This window comes from Anarhichas minor, unplaced genomic scaffold (assembly GCF_050575085.1).
Source record: "Anarhichas minor isolate MPS153535 unplaced genomic scaffold, ASM5057508v1 ptg000022l, whole genome shotgun sequence".
In the NCBI taxonomy this organism is placed as follows: domain Eukaryota; kingdom Metazoa; phylum Chordata; class Actinopteri; order Perciformes; family Anarhichadidae; genus Anarhichas; species Anarhichas minor.
Window position 1 is genome coordinate 641,837 of NW_027466468.1, and position 13,855 is coordinate 655,691.

Here is a 13,855-nt window from a genome sequence, read left to right on the forward strand (position 1 = left end):
GGAGCATTTCTAATCAGTTGTGATGAATCGTTTTAGAATGTAAATGTAATTATAATTTAAGACATTAGAACTATGGGCAGTTTTAGTGCAAGTATTATCTTTAAGCCAATGTGTGGGTGATGTGAAAATAATACAGAATTGCGACTGTAGATTAAACTTTAGAGCAGGGTCTCTCTCTTTGTTTTTCTCTCTGTCGCCCTCTCTCTCTCTCTCTCTCACACACACACACACACACACATGCATCTCAAAACACACCTCCCACCTCCACCGATGGGATCCCGGGGCAGAAGACATCATCGGGCGGTCCAGGAGGTTGCGGGAGCGCGTCATCCCCGGATGGGCGGCGCACTGACGGGAGGACGGAGGGTGTTTTCCAGCTTTAAAAGCACCGGAGCCGGCCCCTCTGACAAACCGCGCTGCGTCATCGACCCGGGGAGACTCTTGCAAGAGCTTCATCGGAGCTGTAAGAGAGTCAAACTCACCTCTGCTCACCTCGGCCCCTACCTGCGCCGCTCTCCACACCCGACGGTGCCAGATCTCTCCACCGCGCCGTGGCTCCAAGTTGTACGCCTCGCTCCGCTCCGACTTCGCGGCGAACGATGCATTCATTTGACGGCGTGTGAAGTGATTCAGCTCCTCGCGAACAGTGTTCGTCTCTCGTTTGCTGGTCGGCGGTCCCGCAGCCGGAGAAAGTTCCACATCGCTTGTTGAATGCAGGATACCTTCTGCCTGTGCGTCGATTCCAAGTTCAGTTTTGGAGCAACAGCCGGTAAGGTGCGGGGACACCAGCTTCTCACCTCTCTCGCCGCCGATATGAAGTCTGCAGAAGAAGGTAACGTCAATTCACGTTTCAACCAGCGCTCAAAGATGAATATGTGTTATTAAAGATATATATATATATATATATATATATATTAAAGATGTGTTTACACCTGGCGCTGCGGTTATTTGGTGATCAGTGAAAATGAGCTGTCAATTTTAAATCCACATGCAGATATGATGGTACAAACCTGAGTAATATTGAGTAATATTTGGTCAGTTTGATGAATTAATACCAATTATTACAGGTTAAAACAATTATTTCTGAGGAAACGTATTTGAATGATCCTCCGATGTGACAATTGTTTTTTTCTGAAAATGTCAACAAATACATTTGGATTGATCTTGACTCTGCATGAAGATCAACTTAGCACTGTCTTTGCAGGTGCTTCTCGTTGTGTGCAAAAACAGAATGTTGATGGTGTCTACGCTGTTGCTGTCACCTGAACTCCTCTTGATTTAAGGTCCAAATGCTGTTCTTTATACATAATGTTAAAAATTGGGGAGATTTTCTATTCTCCCCATGCACGGCGAGGTCAGAGGTCAACCACAGCACAGCAACATCAGGGGGTGGCTTAAGCTTCTGTGCCCTGTTTGGAGATACTTTAGCTTGGAGGATGATTCATCCTTGGTTCACCATTAGAAGGAAAGGCTTGTTTTTTTTGTTTTTTGAAGGCTCTTGATTCTGCATTTATGGTAGAAAAATTAGATTTGGTCCATCAGAAGTCATTGATAGTCTGCCTTGTCATAATTCCCAGTGTCTCCTGGCGCTGATGTAACTGGCTTTTTTGTGGATTTTGGTAATTTAATTTTGTCTTTGAGGTTTCAGACAGATGGGTGCGGGCTGTATTAATATTCATTTCAGTCCCTCAGTCCTAAGCCTGATAATTGGTAACAGACGTGTCTGTGTGTGAGTGTGTGTGAGTGAGAGAGAGAGAGAGAGAGCTGAGATCTGTGCGTTCAGGGATTCCGGGTAGCTTGCTTGACAAAGAGAAGTGCTTAACCACGTGCAGCTTCAGCAATATTGCCATGGGCTGCTTTATTATCACACATATACATAAACTCAGACGCATAGACATGCAGATGCAAGCACACAGACACACACACACACACACACACACACACACACACTTTACTTGTGTTTTGCCATAGCCTATAGTCAGCCATGTGTGATAAGTGGCCCCAGGCTTCTTAGTTCCAGAGGCTGCAGATGACTTCTGTGGGCGACCACCTATCTCTCCCTGAGGTCCCGTCAGTCTGAGCCCAGCCATAGACCACAATCCCTGTGGATGAGAACCCTCCCTTCTTTAGTCACGCTGGTTCGGTTTGTGGGGAGAGTGTTTTGATCAATTGAGAAAAAATTGTGGAGTATAGAACGAGCACACTATAATCAGTTTGATGCGTTTTCAAATTAACTTCTTTTGCACTGCCTTTCGAATGCACTGCATACACTTGCAGCAAGCAGGCTCTGTCTTGAGTGCAAGAGTGACTCATTTTTCTTTTTCGTTTTGTTTCACCCCACAAATGATGATCTGCTATAATTTTGTTAGTTCAGCAGACGTGTGACGTGTGCGACCCGGTAAACAGCCAAGTTTCAAGATCATGCAGCTCACAGGAGTGAAAGCCCCAGCGCCTGTTTGAGTGGGTGGTAGAAGAAGTCAAGTATGTTGCAGCGTAGCGCTGCGATCGCGCACAGGTTCAAAGGGAAAAAGAATAACAACTGTAGCTCTCAAGCAAAGTCAGTCAGCCCTGAAGTAAGGAGGTGTGTCCCAATGGGTGGAGTGGGCAGGGCGTTATCATCTGTTCAGCACTAGAAGAGGGCAAACCAGAGGAGAAGAGCATCAGAGGAGACGTGAGCTGAAGGCATGCGTTACTTTTTTATGTTGAGAATTAGTGTGTAATTTTCTCTGCATCTTGTGCAGAGATGAGTTTCCAGCATGAGGGGCAAGAGTTTGATTTCAGCTATGTGTTTGAGTACAGCCAAGGTGTCCAGAATGAACCTGAGAAAGGTGGGTACAGTGGAGGGTGTCTTTTCTTTTCTTGTATGTCCTGTATATTGTACAGTGCGAGGGCACTCCTCTGTACTGGGATCAGAAATGTTATGTTCTATGCTTAAAAAAAAAAAAGGCAGTAAAATGTCAGACATCAGGTCTGCATTTAGCCAAACAAAAGCTGACTAGTTTTATTCGAATTTCATTTTAACATTCTCTGTGTTGTGTTAATGTTTGTCAAAAGTGTCCTAGGCTTCACTCAACTTGTGGTATATTGAGCTTGTCTGATGCACGGCGCATAATCACCTCTGAAAATAGACAATCATAAACTAATTTCAGACTTCCCACCCACACATTATGTGGTGTGTGACAGATTCATCATTTCATGTGATGCACAGCGTTGTGGTTAACAAATATAGCGCGCTGCATCAAGGGGAATGCCCTTCCCTGGGTTTGTGACTGAACGGTTGTCATTCTTTAACCACTTTTACCCTTATTGACATTCTCAATTAACAGGCTGACATTAAGTTTACAACTTGTGATGCAGCAGCCGGCCGCCACAAGGCCAACCGGAGTGGCATACCTGCTAGGCTACATCTGCTTACACTGACCAAGTTTGTATGTCAATGCACTTGTCTGCCAGTGATCTCCTTGTGCGCTCGCTTGTGCGTGCCCTTTGTTTGTGTGTGTGTACCACGGCGCATCTGTGTGCAACGCTGCAGCAAACTCTCTTTGACTTAATCACAAGCTCAGAGCGATGCGAGAGTGCTGTCAGTTTTCCACAGGGGAGGGCCTAATTCACTCAGTGAGTGATGCAATCAATCAAATAAGGCATCCATCAGCGCTGCTGGAGGAATTTCGTGTAGAGTACATATGACAGCAGGGAGTGCCAAATAGAGCCTTAGATGAACTGATCAAACAAACAGACTGGCAGTGCAACTTGCGACTGCACAGCAACCACATACAGTAAATGCTTGGAGATGATTGCTAAGCTTCTCCAGATGTTTATAAAGAAGGGAGGCAGTCATTCGCCGCGGGACACATTGGTAAGATTTGTGTAGGGGTATTGTTCTAAAATGCAATCATATTTAATCGCCACCATAATGTAATGGTTCTGTGCTTTTGCAGTGGTTTGTTGTCATATACTAGACCCTCCATATACTTACAATATGCTTCTTTCTTTTCAGATGCATATAGCTACACACCAAATGTTAGCTTGTCCCTTCCACTGGGAATGGGCAACCCTTGTCTGGCCACCCAGTACCACACTTTACAGTCCAGCCCAGTCATCTCAGTTTCCTCCTGCCACCAGACAGGCTACAGCCTCCAAAATGATAACCACGCAGCATCAGGTTATTACCTGCCCCACGGCCTGAGACCCAATGGGGCCCCGGCTTTGGAAAGCCCCCGTATTGAGATCACTGCCTACAGCCATTATCCAGAGGATGAGGTAGAAGAGAGCAATAGTGAGGACCACATCATCAAGCGAGGCGTCAACTCCATCGTGACGCTGACGCTGCCCAATGGTGACGGCTACCGCGACCCCAGCTGCCTCAGCCCAGCAAGTAGCCTTTCCTCTCGTAGCTGTAACTCAGAGGCATCCTCTTACGAGTCAGGCTTTTACAACTACGACAACTCCCCACAGAACTCTCCCTGGCAGTCCCCCTGCGTTTCTCCCAAAGGCTCATCTTCGCTCATGTCTTGCCCACATGCCAGCGGTCCTGTAGCTTCCCCTCACCATTCACCCTCCACCTCCCCTCAGATAGGAGCCGTGGCCGAGGAGGGCTGGCCGGCACAACCCCGTGGCTCCAGGCCTAACTCCCCCTCGTGCAGTGGAGGCGGCGGAGTCAACAACGGCGGCATGGGGAAGAGGAAGTACAGCTTCAATGGCACCACCTACCGTCAGACATCCTGCTCACCCAACCAGTCGCCCACCACTCCATCCCCACACGGCTCCCCCAGGGTCTGTGTCACAGATGAGAACTGGCAGGCCAACACCAACCAGTACACCAACTCTGCCATCGTGGCCGCCATCAACGCTCTGACCACAGATGGAGTAGTAGACTTGGGGGAAGGGATCCCAATCAAGACACGGAAGACCATGCTGGACCACTCCATGAGCCTGAAGTTGGACCCCGACGGGGAGCTCTGCCATGAGGATTACCCCTCCCGTCTGGCCCTCAAGAAGGAGAGCTACTGTGGAGGGTTCCTGGATGTGCCCCAGCATCCGTACTCCTGGTCTAAACCCAAGCCTTACCTCAGGTAGGTGGAGCCGGTCCAGCAACTCATTATTACTGTAACAAATTTAAAGCATACAAATCCAACCAGTCAGTGTGAAAACCCACCCATTGGTCTTGAGAAGACTATAAAGCACACACAGGTGTTTACTTATTTAAACAGACACATTCTGCCGAAGGAATGCCTTAACATTTTTCAGACAGTGCAAAGGAAAAACAATTCATCCAATAATGCCATTACTTTGCCCTGTTTTTGCGTTTTAGTTTCCATTTGCTAATTTATTGCACGGACAAGATTTCAGTTTTAGTTTTTAATCTTCAAAGGCCATATCAAAAGGAAGAAATCCAAAAGTTGCATGCCCTTCACTTCCAAAGGAGTTCTCTTTGAAGATCAAAACTATTTCATAAATCATATTTCACAGGGTGGAGTTGCCCAGCATCTGCGTGGCACTGTTACCATAGCAGCCCTCACACAAACATAATAACTCATATAGACACAATCACACAAATGCACACGAGTATGCACTCAACTATATCATTGATTTAGACTTTTGAGCAAAACAGGCTTTTTCATTTTCAATTGGCTCCGTCATGGCATTTTTCCCAAGCCAATAACACAGTCTCCAGGCGGAAATCAAGTGTTTGATTAAGATAGTGAGCAACAGGAAGTAATGGTGACAGCCCTGACTGAAGGGGAAGCAGTCTGTGGGTTAATCAGCCGGCTGGCTGCCGTGGTCTGTAGCGCCATCGGCCCATCTCTCTCTGTGTGGCTAACCTGATGTCATGCCCTGACTGGGCAGATAAAGCCCCGCGGGGGGAAATCAGTTCGTTTTGGGTCAACAAACAGCCCGCAAGTTCCACAAAGATGCCAGAGATTGTTTTCAGCTGAGCCACCCTCCGGGTCAGGGCTTTGCGTTTACCAGGCATCCGGCATAGCGAAATATTGTCTTGCACATGTTTGTTTTGGTTTAGATATCTCCACGGTGTTCACATGGGAAGCTCTGACTCTCCATCTCGAGAACAATGATGTTAAGGGAGGCCAGCTGCAGCTCTGAGAAAGAGATATCATGCAGGGTGTACTGCTGACCCTATTCCATGGTATAACTCCATCTATTGTCTTAAAACGACCGTGGCTGTTCTTTAGGATTATACAGCTATCAATTAGGAATTGATAATTGTATCAAAGGACAGGCGGATTGCCATTTTGTGTGAGATTTGTTTCTGTGCCCTAGAAATGTCTTTCCTCCCACTGTCACTTTCTTAACTCCCATCTGTCACACCATAATACAAAACACACCGCTCTCTCACCAGGGCACATTCTCCTTTATTTTTCAAATATAAGGGCCGAGGAATTCCACACGTATAAGCGAATTACTTCAATTGATTAGATTACAGTCCATGATGAAACAGAGAAGGAGAAGTGTCCTAATTTGAGGCTAATTTAAAGCAAGTTTTGAACTTTGTGATTCCAGTGATGGAAACTGTGGAAAAAATGCAACCTCACAATTCGTTCTCTGGCAAATCCAATGTGACCACAGTTTTAAGAATAGAATCGAATAAAATTGAGGGAACAAAAGCTTCTTTTTAATTTTGTTTTTATTATAAGCTACTTGGAAATGCATGTCACAGCAATTCCTGTTTTTCAGCTAAATTAACCAGACACCAAGTGTTTAGCAGAAAAAGTGTTTGTCCTTCCCATAAAAGTTGATCCACTGTTGTATCAATCAGCAGTAGAGTAAGAAACAAGAGTGTGTTGTAATTTTGATCCTAATAACAATTTGTCATGTTATTGCAGTCCATCTCTGCCAGCTCTTGACTGGCAGCTTCCGTCCTGCTCCGGCCCGTACAACCTACAGGTCGAGGTGCAGCCGAAGTCCCACCACAGGGCCCACTATGAGACCGAAGGCAGCCGAGGGGCGGTGAAGGCGCTGTGTGGTAGCCACCCTGTCGTACAGGTATGTCACCGGCACTGTGTTAGCCAGCGGGTGGTTTGTAGATTTACTGTACACACTTGTGTTTAAGTTTGGCTGTTGCTGACTTTATGTGATCTCAGAGCAAAGTCAGAGCAGCCATGACCTTTCGTTCATTAGTCCAGACACTGGCATTCTCTTGCTTTTTCTATTTATTCATTTATTTTTTTACCGAAGAAATCTTTAAATCAGATTTGAGTGGTCAGTTTTAGTTTATTTCTGAATTATGTGATGTACTTTCAAATCTATATTATCTGCAAAAAGTCTTACAGCTCATTCTGCAGAATTAAAATGTGACCAAAAAATATTAGTAAATGGATGTACTACTGCCTTCATCTATTAAAGTTTGCATCGGAAGATTAGATGTAAGGGATTTTAAAAAACGTACAGAATATTCAACATGTCATTAAATTAGCGCTGCTAACTTGTCAGGCAAAGTAAGGAGATCTCAAAAGCCCTCACCACTGTCCATATGTTTCTGCATGTTGCTGTATGCCGTCTTATTAATGTTCCCTGAAGCCGGGAGTCAATCTACTGCTGCAAAAAGCAGCAGCAGTGCATGCTGACTCAATTAGTATAGAGCAGGACCATCGCCTCTCACTATTGTGCTTGGCGAACATGCAAAGAGCACACGTCAGCCTCACCACAGCAGCACAGCACAGAGGTCCTTTCTCTGCTACACTGTCATCACACTGCGCTGACATCTTGGTTTACTTAAGGTGGGGATCTAGCGGCGTGTGTGTGTCCTGAAGGTTGTGCGTCAATTTACCCTTTAATGCCGTCAATTCAAAATGAAACTGCATTCATACTAATAACGTACAGGGGCATTTATTGATGAGGATTTTGTTGCAGACTGGATCTTTAAAGATTTCAGGTCGCAGATTTCAGTTTCAGGTTGGTGGTCCGTCCTTGTCACACACTTAGGCATTACCACAGCTATTGTGCAAATAGATGTTCTCAGCACATCCCGGTCTGCTCGATGTCAAACGCACTTGACAGCTGTTGGCCGACGTGATGTTATAAGCAGGCCTGTCTCTGTGCATACAGGTAATTATTCCCTTTCATTGCAAACCTTTGAATGTCCACATGCGGGCGAATCAACATCTCTCCCTCGCACCTCCCCGATGAGGCTGAACAGACTCGGCTTGCCGTGCACAGCTGTGGCAGGTGAGGCCGGTTTAGATTTAGTTCACACCGCTTTCTGACTCACTCCGGGGGCCGGAGTAAAAATAAGTCATATGTAAGCGTCCTGTGTGTCTTTTGCATACACCCTGTTGTCCACATTTACATCAATGGCCCGGGTTGTTTATTTCATATGACACAGACACCAATTCATTGGCAACTTTGCAAGGATGTTTTCAAGTCTTACCGTGTGTGTTATCCAATTATTGGCGCGTAGTAGTCATGGAGAAAATATGATAACATCTGTTTTACCGTCACACCTTCCCCGTACTCGCATAGCTCACACTTTACTCTTACTTTTGGGTGAGGAGTGATTTATGCGTCTGATACTGCATGTGCAGTCAATCGGAATATCTCGAGGGTTTCATCACAGTTCAAACCACTGACACAAAGATAAATCTACAATGAATACGCAATCATGTGTACATGCTAGAGGGTATACTGTAGAAAAAGAAGAAGAGCATGTGCGGTATCTTCAGGGAAGTTCTTTGCACAGTTTGGAGTGCAAATCATAAATCTGACTGCCTCTCGCTCTCCGTCGCTCTCTTAGTCTTTGTTGTAGTGTTGGGTGAAATTGCGTTGTCGTGGAGGATAGAGCATGCTGTAGTCCCCGGTACCCTGTGGTAATGGGTGGCAGGATGGGTGAGGTGCAATAATGACACAGGGACACGGGTGTAGGAAGCGGCGAAGGAAGTGTGTGTGTGTTTGTGCTTAAGACTGGAGTGATTAGAGAGGGAGAGAGAGGGAGAGAGAGGGGGGCAGAGGGAGTCACCAGGCAGCTGGGGCCTGGCTGGGCTGCCCCTGGAGATGCTCTGCATCCTGCTGATTAGGGCCTCGGTGGCACCGAGGTTGGCTGAAGTCGTGGTGGGGGTGAATAGTCAGAAGTCAGAATCCCAGCACCCATCGGACGCCACCTCCCCTTTCCATGCACCGATGCCTCCCTCCCTCCCTCCCTCCCTCCCTGGAGGGCCTGAGGATGTCACTCCTTGTGATCCGCTCAGCCTTCAACCATCTCCCAAACCCACACCAGCAGGCCTCCCTCGGTTGAAGCCCAGTCATCCACAGCTCTGTTGTTTTGTTTTTTTAAGCTCATGGATGATCAGACATGTGCGCTGTGAGTGATGGTGACATGTGTGTTGGAAAGCAACAGCAGAGGAAAAAAAACAAGATGAAAAACATGAAGGGGCACATTGTTTCTACAGTTTACAGTTTCCCCCCCAGGAGAGACGGCGACTGACAGATAATCAAACCAAGACGCCCAACTGCTCAATTACTGTTGTTGTCTTGCTACTTGATAACAAGCAGAGGTGTTTTTTCTTGGAAAGTTTATCATCTGTAAGGTCTGACATCACCCTGAGCTGCAGCAGATCAACCGCACCACATCCAGTGTGGTCCCCCAAAGCACCCACAGCGGAGCTAGGCGAATGGAGTGTGTGCTCCGGCCACACACTGATGAAAACCTCTAGATCATGGGTTACCTCGACTCATTACCCTTCTGCTGCTTGCGCCGGCTCTCTACGCTTCCTGCTCCGAATCTCCGTCATTTATTCTGGACTCGCCCTCCTCCGCATCCACGGCCTTTTAACCCTCCTCTCTCCCGATTGGTCTTACTTTGTGACCCCCGCGGCTGCTTTTCCACTTTATTTACTGCAGCAGACCACAGCACCATTAAGGGGATCTCGGCTACTCTATCGGCTCCAGACTCTCCTTTCTCTCACCACAGCTATGCCAAACGTCCACAGGATGACTTTCAAAGCCATGGTCAGGGTAAAAAAACGTCTACCATCACTCAGAATGTAACCACAACATTGATTGATTGGGGTAAAAGGTGAAAATGTGCTCAATAATTTTTTTCACTGAGAATATATTGACCGAGGACGTGACCCGGCTCTGATCTGAAATGCGGGTTCAGCGGAAGACGTTGCAAAGTCATTTCTGGTTCAACCTCAGTCAGGAAACACACAGACATCTGCCAGACCTTTAGTAACATCAGACAGCAACACCTGTGGAGCATTAAACCCATCGCACGGCGTGCTGCAAAGTCCTGCATATGGCTTATTGGTATAGGATAATGACTGGCCTATAGGGCTTTACCCCTCACGCACACACACACACACTCGGTCTCTCATTAAGTCTAAAGCAGCAACAGACACGGTGTAATTTCAACAGGATGTGGCCATCGTCCCTATTAACGTGTGCGTGACTTAATACCCATCTCCCTTCCTCTGCAACTGTATGTAATGCACATCAAATTCGCAGTATGTTTCCGCCACGACGACATGAAAGACCTTGGCAAACATGTGCTCGGTCCTCCGCATGTGCGGTTTCACCTTGGGATCCGGCGCTCGCTGGCTGCGTAATGTCTCGATGAAAAAAAATCCCCGATCTGCAGCATCCTATACTGTAGCTGCTAATTGCTCGTTAAATCTACTGCCGCCTCTTGTTTGATATTCAAAAGCCTCGGCGTACCCTGTAGTGCTGTTAGAGCTTAGTCAGGGCTGTTATTCGTTGCCCAAAGGGGTATTTATGCCACTCTTAAATTGTGGTTCTCCATCTGCGGAGCTTCCCTTACACTGGTGTTGGGCTACCACTAATTACCGGTTAATAGCACGTGGAAAAAAGTGCAGCGAAATGTGCGTCGTTTTCACTGGTTTGAGGTGATAACCAGACAGCCCGCAGATTTATGAGGTAAGACACTGGTGGGTTAGTCGTGCCGTTGGAGGGGACACAGCGGTCATCCGTGCATCATCTTACTCAAATTCTCTGTAGGTTTGGGCGATACGTCTTATGGCGGGATGTGCTGGTAATATAGCCATTCTTTTTTACGTGGAATTTGGACCCTCGCTGGTCTAGACATGGGCTAGAGCTTGAAACTGTGCCCTCAATGACATAACACCGAAGTGCTCGCTTCAACAAAAACTTTAGCTGCCTGGTTGCTTATAAAAATAAGAAGCAGCTTTTGGAGCTATGGATATGCAGCACATTAAAGGATTGCATATGTTGCCTGATGCATTCAATATGAGGGACTGGAGACATTAGCGGGGCAGGAGGGTGATGGAGTAAAGTCTGGAAGGAGAGACAACTTGGACGAGTGTACATTTAATTGGATACAGCACAGGCTGGCCGTGGGACTGTCAGCACTTGACAGAAAGAGGGGGGGGGGAGCGTGATAATGGGAAAAGGCCTGAATCTGCTGTTGTATTTCTCCTCCCTTGCTTCAGTTCCCCCCCCCCCCCCCCCCCCCCCACACACACACACCCCACACCCTCCTTTGCTGCTTCCAGTCGTCTTCTGCCTCTCCTCTCCCCTCCCCAATTCTCTGCGCCACGTGGACCTCTACGAGTCATGACATTTCTCCAGGCAGTGATGAAATCACTGCAGAGGGATAGCAGGCAGCCCACTGCAGGCCTGTAGAGTTTATTCACACTCAATCTCTTGCCAGGCCAGACACATCTAATTTACCGGCAAGTCATTATTAAACAATGCATGTTGAAGTCTTTGAACTACTGAGGCCAGGTGTATATATATATATATATATATATATATATATATATATATATATATATATATATATATATATATATATATATCAATCAGTTCAAAAGCAAGCCCTCTGTCATTATTTGATCACAGCCGATTTTCAATGATTGAAGCAAAGAAAAAAGAAAAAACATTGGGGGCTGTATCCCAAGTGCGGTAACTTTCGATACAGATGATGGATCTTTAATGGCCCAAAGGCACCGGGAGATGAATGGTGGAAAGTGCATGGGATGAACCCACCGCTCACTTTTTTCAGCCCGACACCCCGTCCACATCATCACAACTGACCCAGACAATACAGCTGCGTGCAATTACGCAATTAATGCATCATCTGCCGTATCCACAATGTTTCACTTGAGCCTCGGCTATCAGAAATGGCTCGCGCAGAGGCAGCCTGCGGTGGGAGGTGTAAATGGTTCTAGCTGACACAGTGGCAGAAGTTGGCACCCTGAAACAGCTGCAAATCAAGCCTGGATTCGAACTCGGTTTAGATTATCTCAAAATAAATATACAGTGCGCGTGCCAGATAGGCTGCAGTCACAGCTCGGAAAGCTCATCTGGACAAAATTAGCTGCGCTCCGGTCCAACCTCACAGGCTGCATTAGACACAAATACAAAGCTGAGGTCACAGGTGTGTGTGTGTGTGTGTGTGTGTGTGAAGCCTCTGTTGTCAGCCCATACTTAAATTTTACGACACTGTCTCAACATTTTTCTCATCTTATTCCCCCTTTGAGAATAAAATGAAGAAGTAAGTTTTGTGCTCTGCTTGTGGTGTGCATTTGAGGAAAGCATCACAGAAGCAAAGGGGGATCTCAGTGACGGGGTCAGAGGAGCACATATGGTAAAGGAGTCAGGGGAGGTTGCCCAGGGGGGGACTAGACCGCCTTCCCTTTGCTGCTGGGAAGACCACCTTCACCAAGAGGACTACCTGACCTCATTAATCACTTCCTCTCCTGCGTGAGGTCACCACGGGTTTGAGCACAGACGTTACCGTCATCGTGCGCTACCGCAAGACGAGCGAAGGGATAAAGACCCCCTCCCTCCCTCCCTCCCTCCTGCCTCTCTTGTGGGCCTCCTTACTGCCACGTGTCGGCTGATGTAATGGTTGGAGGTCACCGAGACATCCGAAGAAGTCTACTGAGGCTAAAGTGACAGACGACACGGCTTTGTAGCGCGGCTGCCTGCGTTTTATTAAATCACAAGGAAACGTCATGCAATTTAACGCTCCGGCGTCTCAGATTTGTACCTCATGCTCCACCGTAGCGCTCTCACGAGTCAATACACAAGTAACTGGTAGCATGTGTGGCTATGGATAATTACCACTGGTGACACCATAAGTAAAATATAACAAGCAGAGCGGGGTCTGCCGGTGAGATCACCACATAGATGAAGTGGTCCCTTGGGATGCCAAGACTTCAAGAAGCCCCTGACCTCGGCCTAACTCACTGATGACTAGCATGTGTGACTAGCTCGCGGGTCAAGACAGCTGCTAGAGACACTACGCGGAGCTGGAGCGAAAAATAGGATGGTTGGAACTGGAGATGAACGACAGCTTTAGCTTCAACACTCCCTTTGCACTTCCTTGAAATCTGAATCAAAGCAGAGCACGATAAGCACTGGCTGCTGAGAATATTGAGACATATGGATATATATGCTCGCCTCCGCTGCCCAGTCACATCCTATTTTTACTCAACATAATTAATACTGAAAATTGCTCTACTTGGGAGAAAAAGAACACATCATCTGCCTTGTCCCAAATCCAAAAGATCTGTCATCAAGTACAGACCAAAAGCGTTTAATCGTCATGTTTATTATCAGGCCAGACAACGTTTAATACAGTACCCAGACAAATTAGTTCTCAATCCGAAGACACTAGGTGTCCATGACACTCCAGCACTAATTTCCACAGGCTACTAATGACGTAGCTCTCCAGTCCTCCACCGACCTACCTCTTCCTCACAGCCCAATCTCTGACCGCCCTCACAAAGGTGATTATAAACCCATTAATCAGATTATGTCATAGGCTACATGTGGTCTGCATTTTGTTATATGACTCAGTGTCTTAGACAAACAACGGGGGGGCTTTTATTCCATCCGACGCTACCACTGCGTTCAC

General features: G+C 46.9%; 1 protein-coding gene across 1 annotated transcript in view; it reads left to right on the plus strand.

Annotated features, from left to right (window-relative positions):
• The first annotated feature begins 711 nt into the window (after positions 1-711).
• LOC142955197 (nuclear factor of activated T-cells, cytoplasmic 1-like) overlaps positions 712-13,855 on the plus strand; it is a 59,161-nt gene continuing 46,017 nt past the window's right edge. The window contains exons 1-3 of the mRNA XM_076096643.1: positions 712-832; positions 3,998-5,072; positions 6,843-7,002. Coding sequence (XP_075952758.1) covers positions 712-832; positions 3,998-5,072; positions 6,843-7,002 — 1,356 coding nt within the window. The remainder of the gene's footprint in view (positions 833-3,997; positions 5,073-6,842; positions 7,003-13,855) is intronic.